Source organism: Prionailurus viverrinus, chromosome B4, assembly GCF_022837055.1.
Source record: "Prionailurus viverrinus isolate Anna chromosome B4, UM_Priviv_1.0, whole genome shotgun sequence".
NCBI lineage: Eukaryota > Metazoa > Chordata > Mammalia > Carnivora > Felidae > Prionailurus > Prionailurus viverrinus.
In genome coordinates this window covers 79,942,428-79,961,794 of record NC_062567.1, presented here as the reverse complement: position 1 = coordinate 79,961,794, position 19,367 = coordinate 79,942,428, and the positions used below count along the sequence as shown (strand labels likewise).

Below are 19,367 nucleotides of genomic sequence, written 5' to 3'. Positions count from 1 at the left end.
TAGGGGCGCATGAGGAAATATCCCTCTCCACTGGAGCCCTGCAGAGTAGAAGGATGCAAATTGTAGTCCTTTAGCCCTATATTGCTTTTTTTCCAACCAAGCCTAGAAGTCATTCATATAAATAAGTCTTTATTGAAAAAAGTACATAATTCAGTATAAATATAATAAATAATCCTCCCCAAACTGCTGCCATGAGGATAAATAATCTCAAGTTTTCCCTTTCTAGTTAATAAATACTCAACTTCGTCCTAGGTCAGTATCATAAATTAGTCAGTGTTGGTAATTTTTCAACATTTGCAAGTTCCATTAGAATTAATGGACTAATTCACTTGTTGGCTCACAGGTTCCTGGGCTGATTCATTTTTGCACTGCTGAGCCATGGAGATCTGGGTGCCATGCTTAAGCTTTTGGCTTTAGGGGCTCAGGGTTGCTGCTCCATGGGCAAAGACCCTGGCAGCTACAGCCACAAAGGCCTGGAGGCTGCGGAGGATCTTGAAGCGGAGAAGGAGGCGTTGCCATGGCTGGTTAGGACTGGGGTTTGGAGTTTGCTCAGTCTCCCAGTGTTGACCGTCAGGCTGAAAGGACATAGGACACAATCAGAGAGACTCTAGAACCTTTACCCTCAAGTTCCTGTCTCTGATACCTGCAAGCCCCCATTCTTCAGGCCCCTTGTTCATACCTGTAAGAGTTGCCTAAGGCCCAGGAGGGAGGCGTGAAGCTGGCCCACTGGGCTATCAGGGAGTAGAGAGGGCTCCCCTGTGAAAATGTCTGAGCCCAGCAGCTTCTCATAAAAAACCAGGCCCTGGTGGATCCTTTGTAAGCAGAACTGGGGGAAAAGAAAGCAGTGAGAGCTAACCAATACCCTCCTATTCCATTACCAAAGACCCACCCGGTTCTTTGCCATTCTTAGACACTGCCATGGTCTGAATGTTAGTGTCCTCACAAAATCCATATGTTGAATCCTAACCCTCCAATGTGATTGTATCAGGAGGTAGGGCCTTCACAAGGTGATGATGTCATGAGGGCGGAGCCTTCAGGAACTTCTAAAAGAGACCCATGAACTCCCAAGGCCCTTCTGCCATATAAAGGTAACAATGAGAAGTCTGCAACCTGGAAGAGGACCCTCACCTGACCATACTGACACCCTGATATCCAACTTCCAGACTCCAGAACAGTGAGAACTAAATTTTTGATGTTTGTAAGTCACCCAATCTATGGTATTTGTTATAACAAGCCAAATGGACAAGGACAGATACAACTTTTACTAATTCTCCATGGTACCCAACAATGTCCCAGTCCCTCTTCCTTGTAGTCCAGCCTCATCTTACTACCTGACTGTTGTCTCTGAGTCCTTGGGGATCACAGCCATCTCCACACTGGATGTGGGGGACGTCATCTGTAGTCTCGTCATCTCCCTGTTCTCTTGGTAGGTCCTGGAATGGAGGAAGGGGTGGGAAGAGTGAAGAGATAAGAGAAGCACTTTCAAACTCCACCAGTACCCCAGGCCCATGACTCTCCTAGGAACCCCACTCCCTGTCCTCTTTAAGGTCCACTCTTTGAGGACCTTCAACCCTCCAGCTTCTATCCAAAGCCAGAGTCTTCCTCTGCAGCCTTGGAGACCTTGGACAGGCTCCCGTTTGGTGCCAGAGCCTGCTACTTACCACATGTCCCGTTGGAGGATGTGCACTCCAGGCCAGCGTGCAGAGCTTCTGTGAGAGCTGCTGGCCCAGAGCCCAGGCAGGGCTACTGCCCTCAGGCACAGCCCGGGTCTGAGCAGTCCAGGGCAGCGGTGGCAGCAGGAGCAGCAGCAGCAGCAGCATAGCCCTGCTGCTCCCCAGCATCTTGTCGCCTGCTTCTCAAATCTGGCTGGCTCTGTGCCTCACACCAGTCCCTGTGGAATCTCTGCCCACTTCCCTTTGCTCTGAGCCTGATGCTCTGCGTTCTTTGTTGCTTCCTTCTGTTGTTCACTGAGCTTCTGAGCTGCTTCCTGCTGTTTTTCTCCCCTTGTCTGAGTCTCTTTTTAAGGTCCTTGCATTGTAAGGCCCGCCCTTTATACTAGCAGGTGACTCACAGCAGGTGGGATTCCCCTCCCTGCATCATCCCCCTCTGTGGAGAGCCCAGGTATGCAGCCTCAGTTCCAAGGGAAATGAGACGTGTGGTTGCTGTGGCTGGAGGCCTGGGATGGGGCATATGTGTAATGCTCTCCATGAATCGAAATGGCTGTAGAGGGGGTGGGGGTGGGAGGAATGAATATTTAAATGAATCTAGTCTCAAGTTTCTTCCTGTTCAATCTTTCCCTCACTTTTTGGCCTCTCAAAGCTTAATTCCCTCCACACCCCACCTAACTTCCTTACCTTTTCCTGCCTGAGGAAAAGCCAAAATGCAACCATTCATTTTATTTCCCAATAGGATAGCGAGATTCCATTCAGTTTGGAATGAAGTTTGGTTCCCCTCTGGGGCCCTCTATCTAAGAACAAGGGGGCTTCTTTTTTCTCCCTTGGCAAAAATTATTTTCACTGGGAAAGAATGGATGCGAAGGCACTTTGTGAACTAGGAAGCCATATAATGCTGTATAAAGTATTACTGCTCCTACTTCAGGCCTCACTGTGGAGGCTAGAAGGGTTCTTGGAGGGAGAGATTTGCTGCTAAGAATCATCTAATTCCTCAACCTTAGTGGCCCAACGTTCCATAGGATCTGTGGGGTTCAGGTGGTGGTTCTTTTGGGATACAAGTTTAAGCAAGGACTACAAGTCAAATTTAGATATTCCAGCACCCAGTCCCTACCCCACAGCTAGGAAGTCCAGGAATTCTGGGGAGTTGAAGGTGCACTGTGTCAATGACCCTGACCAGTCCTTCAGCCTGTTGCATCCATGGGTAAAATCCGCTGACACTGATTTCATCACTCTCCCTGATGCAACATTCAGTGAGACAGCTGAGACTGTGAGGTTGGGCGTGGGAGTGGGGGGTGGTCCAAATCTGGGACTGCCCCAACCCCAGTGGAGGGTCCCAGAACAATTTGGACGTCAGAATGAGGACATGGCTGACCACACAGATGGTCCTTAAATCCTTCCCAAGAGGTTGACTCTTCTTCTCTGAGAAACTTACCCTTGATAGAGGCCTCCCTTCCCTTAGAACTATTCAAAACTTCCCAGTGAAACTTTTGATTCAAATATTATGACTCTGTGGTAAGTCTACCTTTCTATAAAATGTTTCCAGCATCGGATAGGTTATCTCAGTCTGAGTGGGAAATGGTTTGCCTCTCTCTACATACGGTGTACACAAATGGAAGAAGGAAGGAGGGGAGCTCACCTCACTTGTGTTTAATGTCCGTTGTGCTTTTCCATCTCTGGCCTCATTCTGGGGGCCTAAAGGATAGGAGATGAAAGGTAAAAGAAGAAGGAAGTGGAGTGTTGGGGGATGGGATGAGAGAGACAAGGGTGAGTTGGAGGCACGGGGCTCTGCTGCTTTGTTTCACTTCCTGGTGCTTCGAGAGTTGGGTAGGAAGCAAGGTTGGTGGGGTGATTGTGGGACTGTTCTGTGGCAGGAACTACTTCCAGGACTAGATCTGACCTGGAACTGCAGTGACCCCTTGACGTCAACAGGGCCTCAACCGTTATGCAAATCACATTCACAAGACACTCCTAAGCAGGCCTTTCCAGTTGGATGCCCAGACTCCAAATCCAGTTGAAATTCCCTTACATAGTTAATAATGATGGCTAACATATATCCAACTCTCACTTTATGCCAAGTACTTGGTCTAAGCACTTTTTATGTATTAACCCATTTAATTCTCACAACAACCCAGTGAGTTGGTTGTGAGTTGTTATTACCCCTATACTACAGATGAGGAAACAGAGCTAAGTAATTTACCCAAGATCACAGAACTGAATGGCCAGAATTCCAGGACAGAAAATCTGGCTTCAGATCCTGCTTTCTCTCTCTCTTTCTCTCTTTTATTTTATTATTTTTTTTAAATGTTTATTTTTTAGAGGGGGGAGAGGGGCAGAGAGAGAGGGAGACACAGAAGCTGAAGCAGACCCCAGGCTCAGAGCTGTCAGCACAGAGCCAAACACGGGGCTTGAACTTACCAACAGGGAGATCATGACCTGAGTGGAAGCCTGATGACACTTAACCAACTGAGCCACCCAGGCACCCCCAGATCCTGCTTTCTCAATCATTCCATTATATTGGACAGGACACAAACTATCTTTATAAAGTAGCTGATTTAGCCCAGGTATCTCAGGCCCAGTAATTCTCATAGGTCTGTGAAGTCTTTCTCAACCTCAATATGGAAATTTCTCAAAGTTTACAAACTGTCTAGTCTCTCAGCACCCATCTTTTCCCAGGATTTTAAATCTAGTGACCTGTGAAGTCAGATTAATTTGAGAGACCCAGAGTTACGGTGTTTTTCTCTCCGTCTATGACTTCTGGTGGACTCCAGGACCCCTGTGAGTCCTGTAAGTCTAAATTCTGGAGTCCTTTTATTAAAGTGTTATTCAGCAGGCTTTATTGAGACAGAGAGAAATGCTTTAACACTGTATCCTCCGTGAGAAATTCCTTCCATCAAAAAGGCCCTCTGTATGGCCGTTAGAAACTGAGCTAAATTGCCCTGGTGACATCTCGCAACCTGGCCCCATTCCAAAACAATTAGACCCCAAGAATCGCTAAAAATAACTGTTGACGCTAAATCTGTAAGAGTTTGGGGGTAAGCAAATGTCCCAATTTGCCGTGCTCATCCCCTTCTGAGGGATAACGTCGAGCTTCAAGAGCTAGGGGAATTTGATAGCTGAGGGGTCTCGCTCCACGGGACTATTACCGGAGCATCTGGGGAGTAGATAATCACAGATGGGAGTTTCAGATGGATGCCTACAGAATCGTAGAAGAGGCAGCTAGTTGGGCCGTGTTTGGAACGTGGCTCCCGCTTCCTTTTTTCTCTCCCATGCCTGGAAATGATAGGAAATGCCGGCGAGTTTCGGGGGCAACAGGGTGAGAGGTGGCGGAGTGGCTCACAAGAGCACCGCAGGTGGAGGGGGTGGACTGGAATAGGCTGGGAATACCCAGCAATCGATTCCCAGTGCTTTACCTTGGGCATCCCTTATTCTAGAACTTCTAAAGTTACAGGGAGCATTAAAGTTCGGTTTCCAAGCGACTTCTCCAGTTTTGTTCAGAGAAAGCTTAAAAGAGAAGGAGTTACGTTTCACGATACCAAATGCGGCCAGGATCTGACACCGTTTGTCCCCATTGGCGGCCCGTAACCTTATTTTTGCCCAATACCCGCGTCACGCGTCTTCTCGCGGAGCCGTCTGTACCTGGCTCCTTCTGATTGGCTTAGGTGAGCTCCAAACCCTTCCTGATTGGAAGCTCTGACTGGGAGCCCGCCGTCCTTTCCGCCGTAGTGTTTGGTTGAGCTTCAGGCGCGGGGGAGAATTGGGGAAACTGGAATTTCCCGCGGAGCTGACGGCGCTTGCTCTCCCCCTACTCGTTTTAATTCCACGCGCTCCAAAATATCCGCCATGGAGAAATCTTGGTAATGACCCAATCCCCATAAGCATCCCAAGAACACATCTGACCCCTGCCCTAAGCCCTCCCCTCCCCTCCGCCGGGGGAGAATTCTGGGTAATTGATTTCTCTGGTTCCCCTAGAGAATTGTGGGTAACTAGCCATTTTCATCATGTCCCCCCATTCCCGCCCCAATTGTGGGTAGCTGGACATTATTATTTTTCCCTGGAGAATCCTGGGTAACATTGCAGGGGATTCTGGGAAACGACTTCTTATTCTCACCTCCCACTTCCCCTCCCCCCCATCCTTAATTTTGGGAAACAAGCATCTTAGCCCCTTTCCTTAACTCCTGTCCCACAGTCGCTGCTCTTTTCACTGATGGTTCTGGGTGAACCAGGCAAGTGGGCAGGCCTGAAGGGAGATGAAAAGGAAGTCATGTTTTAGGTTAGATAGTGGGGTGGTGGGGAGTACAGAGGGCCTAGAGGAGAAAAAGGGACAACACTTCTGCCTCTACCCTACTGCGCATCCCCTTCCTGCCTGCTTCATCTCCTGCCTGGCATTCTCACATCTCCCTGCCTCATTTCCCTTCTGCACATATAATCTAGAACACACTAAATACAAGTACCTGGGCCTACCTATCACTGACTCAGCTACCTCTTTCCCTTTGCAGGCCAGGATGTCCATTCTAGGCCCACTGGTGCTATCCTGCTGAAGGCTGGGTCAGACATCTTAAAGGGCCGTTGCAAGGGAGGGTGTGACACGGGTCTAATCTGCCATCGTCGTCATGAACTTCGAGGGTCTGGACCCTGGACTGGCAGAGTATGCCCCGGCCATGCATTCTGCCCTGGACCCTGTCCTGGATGCCCACCTGAACTCAAGTCTGCTACAGAATGTGGAGCTGGATCCGGAGGGGGTGGCCTTGGAGGCTCTTCCTGTCCAGGAGTCAGTGCACATAATGGAAGGTGTCTACTCTGAATTGCACAGTGTGGTGGCTGAAGTGGGTGTGCCTGTCTCCGTCTCCCACTTTGACTTGCACGAGGAGATGCTGTGGGTGGGAAGCCACGGGGTAAGAACTGTACCCCTTTGTAAGGGCTGAAAGGAGATGTTGGAGGTATTTTATCTGGTTTTAGCCCAAGGGCAGCTGCTTTACTGGGAGCCAGAACTGAGTTGAGGTGGTGAGAGTTAGTTAGGTCTCTGTCAAATCAGTAGGAAGGGAGTGGAAGGAGCCATATGATCCAGGAAGAAGTTACATACGTGTTCTTTTTCAGAAGTCATCCCATTTCTACCACAATTTGCCCATTCTAAGCTTTGATTAACCTTGATAACTGTACCCATCAGTTAGTCTGTAGTGTCCAAATCAATCTCTAATGCCCTTCTTCTGTTTCCATTTTTATAATTATAGAATATTTAACACATGTTTCTGCATATCTTACATGGAATCATTCTGTCTTCTTTGGCTGATTTTAATCTCTCTGAGAACAGTTATCAGTGTTAACTCTTTTTTATTTTTATTTTAGAGCGCATAAGCAGGTGAGAGGGGCAGAGGGAGAGAGATCTTAAGCAGTCTCCATGCTCAGCACAGAGCCCGACATGGGCTTGATCCCACAACCCTGGGATCATGACCTGAGCCAAAATCAAGAGTCAGATGCTCAACTGATTGAGCCATTCAAGCACCCCAATATTAATGTTTTTTAATGTGTATCTATATCGCCAGTATGCTAGAGAGCTCAAAGATTTTGTAAGAAATAACATTCTTGGTTTACTAATTTTCCTTCCATAGGGCATGAATTGTGCTTTTTTCATTAGAAAGAATGTACTTTTTTGATAATACATTCATTTCAGTAGGTAGGGTCTACTGCTATGGTAGGCCCAGGGAATAAAACTGAATAAAACATAATTCTTGCCCTCAAGGAATTTACAGAACAATGAGAAAAAATATATATATATATATATGTGTATATATATATATGTATATGTGTGTGTGTGTGTGTGTATATATATATATATATATAAACAGATAACTTCATGGTACTTTAGAAGAAACTAAACTGTTTTACTTATTAATTATGAATTTAAGATATAAACTAATTATGAGTTTAAGATATAAACTACTAAGTGCCAGTGTAAAAATATTTACTGGGTGCAGAAGGGTTAGAGGCCCTCCAGAAGGAAGTGACACCTGAAGTGAGTTCTTGAGAGGTGAGTAGGAGTCAGTTGAAGAAGAGGGGAAAATGCTGTCTTGGCAAAAGCAACAGGATAAAGATTTCCAAGATACCATACAGTGTGATTACAGATTACAGGAACTACAAGCAATTAGGGTTTACTGCTCTGGAAGATAAGTCTGAAAAGTTAGACATTACTTCATTCAACTAGTGTTTTTTGAGCACCTGTTAGGTGCCACACCTTGCTCTATGGTCTAGATTGGGAATAAGCATTTAAAAAGGCAACAAAAATACATTTATAATATATTAGGTGTTTAGTATCCTTAAGGAAAATAAAGTTGAGTAAGGGGGTTAAGGTAATGAAGGGTGGGAGGTGTTGCTGTTTTATTTTTTTTTTAATTTTTTTTTTCAACGTTTATTTATTTTTGGGACAGAGAGAGACAGAGCATGAACGGGTGAGGGGCAGAGAGAGAGGGAGACACAGAATCGGAAACAGGCTCCAGGCTCTGAGCCATCAGCCCAGAGCCCGACGCGGGGCTCGAACTCCCGGACCGCGAGATCGTGACCTGGCTGAAGTCAGACGCTTAACCGACTGCGCCACCCAGGCGCCCCGGTGTTGCTGTTTTAGATAATTGGTCAGGGAAAGTCTCTCTGATAATGTCACACTTGAGTAGAGACTTGGATACAGACCAGGATGTCCATTCTAAGTCGTCTAGAAGGGAGAGAGGAAGCCATGCAGATATCTGGGAGGAGAACATTCTAGAAAACCTCATATGCTATGTTAAAAGAGCTTGGACTTGATCTTTCACACCACTGACAGTTTTTATCCAGAATGATAAGGTTAGGTTTGCATCTTAGAATGCTGAAGTAGCAGTATAGAGTTTCATTTAAGGGGGAACATGGCAGGACTCAGTGGGATCGGCTTAGATTGTAGGTTATTGTAGCAGTTCACATAGAATATGAAAGCCTGAATGAAGCACTGTAGACATGTAGAACAGATTTGGGAAATACTTAGGAAGTAAACAAGACAAGTTACTACCAGTGACTTAGTCCTTTGGATAGATCATGGTTCCATAAAGAATACAGTTAGAAGAAGAATTGAAACGAGGTAAAATGACAAATTTAATTTAGAATGTAATGAGTTTGGGTTTTCGTGGAATATCTAAAGAGAGATGTTTAGTAGATATTTGGATATGTAAGTGTGAAGCTTGAGGCAGTGGTCTGGGCTAGAAGAGAGAGTTAGGATCCATCAGTTAGAAGACTGATGGTTAAAACCTTGAGAGTGGATGAGATTACCTAAAATGGCTAGTGAGAAAATAGTGGACTGGGAATAGCCATGATTCAAGGGTGGTCTGAAGGGAAGCACATAAAGAGGAGGTATGAGGTAAGAGTCAGGAGCGAAACCAGTAGTGAATGATGTCATAGGAGCCAAGGGAGGAATGAGTTTCACATTCTCTCTATTCCAGCCTGTGACCCACAGTGCACATTTCCCAGATGGTGGCTGGTAGAGATTAAGACTTGAATATGGAACATAAGAAAACCAGCTGGCCAGTGGAGGATCGGACTCACATCCCTGACCCGAAACTGTTCTAACCAACTGAACCATTATCTATTCAGCAAGGTCATTGTGAGGGCAAAATGAGGTAGAGTTTACAAAAGTACTTTGTGAAGCGTTAAACATAAGATAGTATTTATTATCAATGTCTTTGTCACTTAGATTGGTCCCTAGCCGTATGCCTTAGTTGCTGTTAGCCAGAAAGGCCAAGCAAGAATGGAGAAAAGTTGAGCAATGTCTCCAGTCCCTGACCTGTATCTGGGGTGGCCCTGCCCCTCCACTCAGGGTGTGTCTCATCTTTTTTGTCCCCCACAGGGCCATGCCACTTCATTTTTTGGCCCCGCCTTGGAGCGTTACTCATCCTTTCAGGTCAATGGTAGTGATGACATTCGACAGATCCAGAGCCTGGAAAATGGTATCCTATTTCTCACCAAGAACAACCTCAAGTATATGGCCCGTGGGGGCCTCATTATATTTGATTACCTGTAAGTGGCTTCTCAGCTCTGGACTGGGAAAGAGAGTCCCTCCTAAAATGGGAAGTCTAAAGGATTAGAAACTTTTGAGACCTTGGTCCCTTAGCCTTTCCTTTCCCCTACAGGCTGGATGAGAGTGAGGATATGCACAGTCTCCTACTGACTGACAACAGCACTCTGCTTGTTGGTGGGCTGCAGAACCACATATTGGAAATTGACCTTAATACTGTCCAGGAGACTCAGAAGGTATAAGACTGGGGAAAGAAAGACCCAGGCAGGACCTGAGGTTTTTGGGGGGTCAGGGATATGCCCAGACCGGGAACATGACTAAGATGTATGTGCAGTCTTTCTGTTCCTTTGGTCTGTGGGAAGAATTATTCTCACTGGTTTTTCTGCTTTGTCCCCCAGTATGCAGTCGAGACGCCTGGAGTCACCATTATGAGACAGACAAATCGCTTCTTCTTCTGTGGCCACACATCTGGCAAGGTGGCTCGGTTCCATGTTTCCTCCTACCACATGGCCCTGTTTCATCGGACATGTGCTTGAGCTCTTTCTTTCCCTCAATTCTGGGGCTATAGTTGGAGGCACAGGAGGAGTGATCCGAGTTCCTACTCAGCCACGTTATACTAGATTGTCTTTCAGGCTGATGCCTTCTATTGTAACTAGATACCTTTGAGGCAAGAGAGTAAACAAGAGTTCTCTTTGGAGTCCCTTCCAGCTCTTGGCCTCTCTTTTTGCCTGTTCTGTGCTTTAATTGCCCATATCCTAGAGCCTTAGTTCTTTTGGCAGGGGCCTCACAGGATTAGGTAGGTGGTGGGTACTTTTCCTGATAACAGTGTTGGCAGATAACTGAGTTATCTCTTCTTCAGATTTCCCTGCGAGACCTCCGTTCTTTCAAGGTGGAGCATGAGTTTGATGCTTTCTCAGGAAGTCTGTCAGATTTTGATGTGCATGGCAACCTGCTGGCCGCCTGTGGCTTCTCCAGCCGCCTCACTGGCCTGGCCTGTGACCGTTTCCTCAAGGTGTATGATCTGCGCATGATGCGTGCCATCACACCACTTCAAGTACATGTGGATCCTGCCTTCTTGCGCTTCATCCCTACATATACTTCTCGACTTGCTATCATCTCCCAGTCAGGTAGGAAGGACTGTAGGAAGGGGTAGGAGGGGTTGATGACCAAAGGAGAAGTAGACACTAGGAGTATACTCCTAGGAACCTCTTTGTTGGAGGAAACAGTAAACTTCCAGTGGGCTATCAGGGTCTCACTTAGATTTGGTCAGAGATTAGTGCTTTTATTTTCTCCCTGAGTATGAAGAACACAGAAAAAGATAAAGGTGGAGCAGGCAGAATAACTTTACTGGGTAACAAAACTGCCTGTGGCTTATGGGAAGGCATCAGATGGTATTATTTGTATCTCTAGGCGTGAATTTAGGCCCAGTCTTTCCCTGATACGAGGGAAAAGGAGTGTCATAATGCTTCCTGCTCTCTTCTAGGGCAGTGCCAGTTTTGTGAGCCCACAGGCCTGGCCAACCCAGCAGACATCTTTCATGTGAATCCTGTGGGGCCTCTGCTAATGACATTTGACGTATCAGCCAGCAAGCAGGCCCTGGCCTTTGGGGATTCTGAGGGCTGTGTACACCTCTGGACTGATTCCCCTGAGCCTTCCTTCAACCCTTACTCCCGTGAGACGGAGTTTGCTTTGCCCTGTCTCGTGGACTCACTGCCTCCTCTGGACTGGAGCCAGGACCTGCTGCCTCTTTCCCTCATCCCTGTCCCGCTCACCACTGACACGCTTCTCTCTGACTGGCCTGCTGCCAACTCTGCTCCAGCTCCCAGGTTGTACCTTACATCTGGGTCAAAAGGAGGGAGGGGGAAAGGGCCAAGATACTAGGATTCTCTGTAAGCCCTGTAGTAGTCTCCTTTCCTGATTTTTGTGTGCCTTCAGTACTTTCTTTTCTGGCTCCTTGGGGGTTGGGTATTAGATAGGCAGACACCACAAATTTCAAGCCCTAGAACTGTACTACATTATAGGCGAGCACCCCCTGTGGATGCAGAGATTCTACGCACCATGAAGAAGGTGGGCTTCATTGGCTATGCACCCAACCCCCGCACCAGGCTGCGCAATCAGGTATGTTCAGAGGTGAGAGGGTCAGCCCCCAGCCCAGCCCTCTGGGATTTCTCCTGTCTTGTTTCTTTACTAGTTCTCAGCATTTTTTGCTTTTAGTCAGTCAGTAAAGGGTTTTTGAGGTCTAATGAATGAAAGGTACCATGGTAGGTGTTAGGGAGAATTCAGAGTAGAAGATAGAGTCTTTGCTATTAAGAAGTTTAGTATTTGGTTAGTGAAGATAAGACCTGTCTGTAACAAATTATTTGTTCTATTGTTAAACGCTAAAGGAATGTTATAAGCATTCACTGCCAGGGCTGTTTGGAGGGGAAATGTTACTCTGGGCCAGAGTGGTCAGGGAAGACATACTGAAAAAGGTGGATATTGAGCTGGTTAAAAATAGGTAAATAGAAAGTAACATGGAAGCATATTCAAGATGAGAGATCAGTGTTAGCAAAGGTCTCAAGAAGCATAACTGCAAAAGGTGTGTCTGATCGGGACTGTGATTGGACCAGTCTGGCTGGAGTGGTGTGAGTACTGGGAAATAGTAAGACATTGAGGTTGGAAAGGGCCCGGTTGTGAAGCCTTAATACCAGTGTTTAGGGAGAGAAGTGACACACTGAAATAGGCATTTTGGGAGAGTTTGTTTGGTAGCGAGATGCCGAACAGAGTGTGTGTGGAGCCACGCGTGGAAGCCATCACAGTTGTCGAGCTGTGGTGTGGTAGGGTGATGGCAGTGGGAATAAAAAGGACGCGGTAGATGCTGAAACTTCAAGAAAGTAGAAGGTTCAGTGTTGGGATAAAGGTGGGGGGAAACCAAAGATAATTAAGACATCCAACAAAATTACCTCTTTTTAAAAATTCTAGATTCCTTATCGACTCAAGGAGTCAGACAGTGAATTTGACAGCTTCAGCCAGGTCACTGAGTCACCGATAGGGCGGGAAGAGGAGCTACATCTCCACATGGTCTCTAAGAAATACCGCAAGGTGCTGGGGGTTACCAAGGAAGGAGTCCTGTGGGATGTGGGGAAAGGTTCCCTGGGAAAAGGGGGTCATACTAGAAAGGATCGAAGGACTCAGTTGAGAAGTCTTCATCTACCACCTGGACTCAGGAGGGAGGTTTTGGGGAAGGTTATGACCACTGCAAAGGATTTAGGGGACTCTGAGGATACGTTCATTTTGCTCAGACTATTTCTGCCTCAGGTAACCATCAAATACTCCAAGCTAGGGCTGGAGGACTTTGACTTCAAACACTACAATAAGACCCTGTTTGCTGGATTAGAGCCCCACATCCCCAATGCCTACTGTAACTGCATGATCCAGGTAAGGATATTCCTGCAACCTGAACATGGCTACTGCCTTTCTTCTCTGTGGCCCCATGCTCCCTGCTCTTTTTCCAGGTCTCTCCAACCAAGCCCACTTTGCCATGGCCTCCGCTACCATTCTTTCTTGCTTCACAGCCTTCAAGTCTCTTCTGTGTGCTCCATTCTTCAGTAGACTCCTGATTTGTATTCTTTATCGGCTCTCTTAACCATCCCATCTCTCTTCGCCATACTAGTTGCCTGTATCAGTTCTCCTGCTCTTCCCCCCCCCAGGTGCTCTATTTTCTGGAGCCCGTTCGCTGTCTTATCCAGAACCATCTTTGCCAGAAGGAGTTCTGTCTGGCATGTGAGCTGGGTTTCCTCTTCCACATGTTGGATCTTTCTCGAGGTGACCCTTGTCAGGTCAGTGTCTGGAGACCTGGGACAATAAAAGGGGAAGGGAGGTAGACAGTAGGCAGGGACACTGCTGTGCAAATGGCCACAAAAGAGAAAATTGCCCCATTCTACCAACACACTTCCTGGATTCCAGGGCAGTAATTTTCTTCGGGCATTCCGCACCATTCCTGAGGCCTCGGCCCTTGGTCTGATCCTGGCTGACTCAGATGAGGCTTCAGGCAAAGGCAATCTGGCCAGGCTTATTCAGAGGTGGAATCGCTTCATTCTCACTCAACTGCATCAGGATATGCAGGAGCTAGAAGTACCCCAGGCTTATCGAGGTGCTGGAGGCAGGTATGAAATCGGAACATGAATATTTAAAGCCACCATGACAGTCCCCTCTGTGACTTAGAAGGTGTCCTAACTGTCTCCATGTGCATGTATTGCCTTCCCTGCCCTTAGCAGCTTTTGTTCATCGGGGGACTCTGTCATTGGGCAGCTGTTCAGCTGTGAGATGGAGAATTGCAGCCTCTGCCGCTGCGGCAGTGAGACCGTGCGAGCCTCTTCCACCCTGCTCTTCACGCTCTCCTACCCCGAGGGTAGCAACAGTGGTATACCCTGCAGCTGGGTTGGGAAGGCTCCCTCACGTGTCCCATAACATCAAGGAGAGGGTGTTGGGAGGCTAATAATGGGTAGAAGGGAGAACCTAGAGTGAAGCATCCAGTTTCCCCTCAGATAAAACCGGGAAGAACTGTGACTTTGCTCAGGTGCTGAAGCGAAGCATCTGCCTGGAGCAGAATACACAGGCCTGGTGCGACAACTGCGAGAAGTACCAGCCCACGGTAAGTCCTCCCATGTTGGGGACTTGGTGTGGTTTCATCTGGGACTAGCTATGTCAGCACCACCATCCACGGATCTATAGGGAGTGGGAGGAACCTCAGTTTGAAAATGCAGGTCCAGGTTTTACTGTTCCCATCCAGGTTTCTTTCCCATAGGCTCATTGCCATTCCTTGTTTGTTTTTTCCTCTCAGATTCAGACCCGCAACATCCGCCATCTGCCAGATATTCTTGTTATCAACTGTGAGGTGAACAGCTTGAAAGAAGCTGATTTCTGGAGAATGCAGGCTGAGGTAAGGACCAGGTCTGGAAGCAGGGTTTTAGGTGTACTTCTTAATTTTCTCTCCCTTCTCTGCTCAATATATGATTAATGTTCCTGGGCAATCAGATATTTTTTCCTTTGTGTTCAGGTTGCCTTCAAGATGGCAATAAAAAAGCATGGTGGGGAAATCTCTAAGAATAAAGAGTTTGCTTTGGCTGATTGGTAGGTACTGTCTGGGGGGTTAGTCAAAGGATTGAGCTACCCAGTGGCTCCTCTGGTCACTGGCTAGATATCAGAATGAATTTCTAATTCTCTTATCCTGATAGGAAGGAACTAGGGAGTCCAGAGGGCGTGCTGATGTGTTCCTCCATTGAGGAGTTGAAGAATGTCTGGCTTCCTTTCTCCATTCGCATGAAGATGACCAAGAATAAAGGGCTGGATGTTTGCAATTGGACTGATGGGGATGAGATACAGGTTGTTGAACAACTGGGAAGAGAAGGGGGAATAAGGGAGAGAAGGTTGGGGCAGAAGCAGGGCAAGGGGAAGATGGAACTTAGTATAGGGAAAAGGAAGGGAATAAAGCCAAGTTATTTACCAGTTGTGGGCTTTTCCAGAGTGACTCAGTTCAGTATTGAGTCATAGATGGGCTAGGATGGACATAACCCACCCTGGTCCCCCATCCCCGTCCCCCAAACTCCCTATCCTCTATCCCCATTCCCCTTCCTTCCCCATCCTTAAACTTAGCTTAGCAGCCTGGGTACCCCCCTCACAGTGGGGCCCAGCCAGGGCAGAGGAGGAGCATGGTGTCTTTGTGTATGACCTGATGGCTACTGTGGTACACATCCTGGACTCACGCACAGGGGGCAGCCTGGTGGCTCACATCAAAGTCGGAGAGACCTACCACCAGCGCAAGGAGGTGAGTGAGATACTACAAGGCAGGGACACCCCTGGTGGTAGCCACAATGGAGTCCCAGGTCTGTCCTTATCTTGACTCTGAGTCAGAGTGGTCCAGCTATCACTTTATCATCTTTTTCTGTATTTCCACAGGGTGTTACCCACCAGCAGTGGTATCTCTTCAATGACTTTCTTATTGAACCTATTGATAAGGTTAGTTGTAACACATTCCATTCCCCCTTTCATCTCCCCTTTTCCTAGAATTCTCATCCTCAGGGCTCCAGAATGCCAGGCAGATTCAGGAGGGAGGGATGGGTCCTCAAGAATAAAAAGTGTTAGCAGAACTAAAAATAGCACCTGAGTTCTCTTTTGTCTGGCTTGGGAAAAAGGAAAAGGGGGCATCTATATATAGACCATGAAGTGCTTTTTCTTTTATAGCATGAAGCTGTGCAGTTTGACATGAATTGGAAAGTGCCTGCTATCCTTTATTACGTCAAAAGGAATCTTAATTCCAAATACAACCTGAACAGTAAGTGGTACAGAGTAGACAGAAGGGTGTGGCAGTTTAGATTGGTCTTTTGGAAGAGATCTTGTTAAGATTAGGATAGGTAGCCAGTATTATTATTTCCAGGGGTGATACTAAAGAGATTCCTGTTTCATCAGGCTCTAAATTTAGAACCTGGAGATCCTGAGAGTGTAGAGGGGAAGAGGTGATGGGGGGAATCTGATCAAAAGGGCTAAGGTTTTGATTTTGAGTCTAATCATTCTTCCCAAGTGAAACTTTCTTCTTTTGCAGATGGACTTATTAGGTCCCTTTTTGGTGCCTTTAAACCCATAGTTTCCCTGTAACTTTGTTTTTCTGGATTTTCTAAGCTCAAGTCCAAAAAAGTCAAAGTCTTATTCTTTCCTCTCTGCTTTTTTGTTTCTCTTAGCATATTTCTTAGTAGTTTTCTGATTTGACCTATTCCATCTGTCTGTTCAGCAGACACAATCTTCTTATTCACATGCTTTGATTATTGAGAGATCACAGTGTAGACCCAGTCTCTGGTCAGCCATCCTGGGTTTCCCTCCCCTGGTTACTTCCTTATCACTAGCCATCTGTCTTCTGGATTTTCCCTTCCAGTCAAGAACCCTATTGAGGCAAGTGTCCTGCTGGCTGAAGCCTCGCTAGCACGGAAGCAGCGGAAAACACATACTACCTTTATTCCACTGATGCTGAATGAGATGCCGCAGGTTGGGGACCTGGTGGGCCTGGATGCTGAGTTTGTCACTCTTAATGAGGTAACCAAGACCAAAAGGGTGTGGTGTTGGCACAGAACTCTGGAGATATCAGGCATCACAAGCTATTCTCTGATTTCCTTATCAACTCTTCTCCTGTAGGAGGAAGCGGAGTTACGCAGTGATGGCACCAAGTCTACCATCAAACCAAGCCAGATGTCAGTAGCAAGGATTACTTGTGTTCGAGGCCAGGGACCCAATGAGGGTATCCCCTTCATTGATGACTACATCTCTACCCAGGAGCAGGTACTAGGATATCTTGTACTAGGAGGTACAAGTGAGACAGACCTTGTGCTTATGTAGAGTGCTCTAGAACCCAGGGAAGAGTAGCAGGGAGAGACTCTGCACCTCACTTCGTGAGCAACTTCTCCTTTTCTCTATGCCTAGGTGGTGGATTACTTGACTCAGTACTCGGGGATTAAGCCAGGAGACCTAGATGCCAAGATTTCCTCTAAGCACCTCACAACTCTCAAGTCTACCTACTTAAAGCTTCGTTTTCTTATAGACATTGGAGTCAAGTTTGTGGGTCATGGTCTGCAGAAGGACTTCCGGGTCATCAACCTCATGGTTCGGGCAGGGCTGTTTTTAAGAGTTTCCTTTGAATATGGGCCCTTTAGGGTATACATTGTGCTTTTGGAGAATGAGAAGTTATGGATCACCTACCTTCAGTCTCCCACTCTTTTATCTCTGCCAGGTGCCCAAGGACCAAGTCCTTGACACTGTCTATCTCTTTCATATGCCCCGAAAACGAATGATTTCCCTGCGGTTCCTTGCTTGGTACTTCCTAGGTGAGTTGGTGTACCTTGTAGGCCCTTATGGTGCTCATTAAGAGCAGGAAAAAGTGTTGGAATGAAGGGAGTAGGGAGGACCCTTAGTGGTGAGAGTTATGAATGGATTTAAGTAACTTCAGTATCCCGCTGCACTAGGAATGGTGTTTGGCTTTTTCCCTTACGGGTAGTCAATTTTTTTTTTTTATTGGTTATTGGGAGTAGGGGATGTGAGTATGGGACGTATTCTTACCTTCCTTTGCTAGGTTCCAAACTATTCCACCTCTAATTCCCTCAGACCTGAAGATTCAAGGGGAAACCCATGACAGTATTGAAGATGCCCGTACAGCTCTTCAGCTCTACCGAAAGTATCTGGAGCTAAGCAAAAATGGCACGGAGCCTGAATCCTTCCACAAAGTGCTCAAGGGTCTTTATGAGAAGGGCCGAAAGATGGACTGGAAGGTTCCTGAGCCTGAGGGTCAGACGAGTCCCAAGAGTAAGGCCTGGGATGGGACAAGGGAGAGTGGACAGGGTGGGTTTTGATTGCATATGTGAAGATCATACTCATGATAATAATAATGATGATGGTGATGTTAACAATTGTACCAACTCTACCTTACATTTGTAAAGCACTCAGTGGTTTACAAAGCATTTAATCCTCCCAACATTCGGTGAAATAGATTGTATTCTTGAAAGTCTGCACTGATCCTAACCTCCTCCTGCCTAATTCTAAAATGTTTGGGGCAGGTTTGCCCTCTTTTCCTTCATAAGAAGTATTCCAGGCACTTTTTCTCCACTCACCTTAAGAGTCAATGCTCTTGATTTTGTCTCTGACAGATGCAGCTGTCTTCTCCTCAGTGTTGGCGCTCTGACCTCATCCTCTCCCAGTGAACTACTCCTCTCCCCTCAGTGTTCTGTGCCCCAGAACTGGGAGATGGCTTCCCAAGTTGGCTAGTCCTCGCCCGCTTCCAGAATTGGACCTGCTCAGGGTCTACAGATGGTGCTATTAATAGAACTGGAATGCAGCAGAGTTGCTGTAAAGGGAAGAGGTGCCAGATTCCTTTTTCATTCTTTGCAAAATAGCGGGCCAGGAACAGAGTCTAGAATTGACCCAAATGGAAAGAAATTGATATTCTCAATAAATATCCTGGGTAATTAATATCCAGGCAAAAAAATGCTCCTGGAACCAGTATTCTCAGTTCCTAGTTGGCTAAGGACTAAAGTCCTGGTTAGTGATAGGATACAACAGTAGCTCAAGAGAGCTCAAGTCTCTGACTGCTTGAAAGATGCCTGGATGGACCAGGACATCGAATATTGGTGGCCCTAGCAAACCAGTGTTGCCAACACCATCATTGCCAAAAGGGCCTTTGGGTCTTAGATACAGCTTGACTGCTGTCTTCACTCCTGCTGACAGCTGAGAAGCATCTGTCTTCCATCCACTCTCCTGTCCCAAGTTTTGTTATTTTTTAAAGTTTTGTTTTAAAATGCATGTTTTATAAAATAAAATTAAAAAAAAAAAGTATTACTGGCTTGTCATCTATGTCACTAGAGACCTGCAAGTGTAGGATGCTCTGACTTAAGCTCTCCTCTCCTTTCTTTGTGTTGGCTTTCTATAACAACTGGAAAAAAACAAGCGTTCAAATTTTCACCTAGAAATGAAGGTGAAGCTCTGGAGTCCAAAGTTAAGGTTATTGGAGGAATATAGTTATGTCTTTGCTGGACAGTTATTTTTAGCTCTTTGCTATGGCTGCCTACTACCTTAAGACCAGATTCTTTTAAGATGCACAGTATGGTTTCCTCGGAAAAGGAAAGTTGGGGAAACTGACAAACTGCAGGTCT

The 19,367-nt window shown here is 46.6% G+C and overlaps 2 protein-coding genes across 10 annotated transcripts; one reads left to right on the top strand and one right to left on the bottom strand.

The window, feature by feature from the left end:
* Positions 1-158: 158 nt before the first annotated feature.
* Positions 159-1,990, bottom strand: IL23A (interleukin 23 subunit alpha). The gene is made up of 4 exons (XM_047866602.1): positions 1,662-1,990; positions 1,332-1,433; positions 680-826; positions 159-575 (listed from the first exon to the last, which is right to left on the bottom strand). The coding sequence occupies exons 1-4, from the start codon at positions 1,839-1,841 to the stop codon at positions 414-416; spliced, it is 591 nt and encodes a 196-aa protein (XP_047722558.1). The 5' UTR covers positions 1,842-1,990; the 3' UTR covers positions 159-413.
* Positions 1,991-5,338: 3,348 nt separating this feature from the next.
* On the top strand, positions 5,339-19,050 carry PAN2 (poly(A) specific ribonuclease subunit PAN2). Of its 9 annotated transcripts, none has more exons than XM_047866590.1 (26): positions 5,339-5,527; positions 6,170-6,565; positions 9,532-9,701; positions 9,815-9,935; positions 10,098-10,175; positions 10,559-10,826; positions 11,183-11,525; positions 11,721-11,817; positions 12,661-12,780; positions 12,997-13,116; positions 13,389-13,517; positions 13,645-13,844; positions 13,956-14,101; positions 14,226-14,332; positions 14,522-14,620; positions 14,738-14,811; positions 14,916-15,063; positions 15,362-15,505; positions 15,637-15,696; positions 15,922-16,012; positions 16,607-16,764; positions 16,864-17,007; positions 17,149-17,328; positions 17,456-17,549; positions 17,827-18,024; positions 18,366-19,050. In XM_047866590.1, the coding sequence occupies exons 2-26, from the start codon at positions 6,284-6,286 to the stop codon at positions 18,398-18,400; spliced, it is 3,606 nt and encodes a 1,201-aa protein (XP_047722546.1). In that variant the 5' UTR covers positions 5,339-5,527; positions 6,170-6,283; the 3' UTR covers positions 18,401-19,050. The 9 variants fall into 9 exon arrangements, with proteins under 9 accessions (XP_047722546.1, XP_047722543.1, XP_047722548.1 ...); XM_047866587.1 differs by having other exon boundaries at positions 13,953-14,101; XM_047866592.1 differs by having other exon boundaries at positions 5,340-5,527; positions 13,956-14,089.
* Positions 19,051-19,367: the final 317 nt, after the last annotated feature.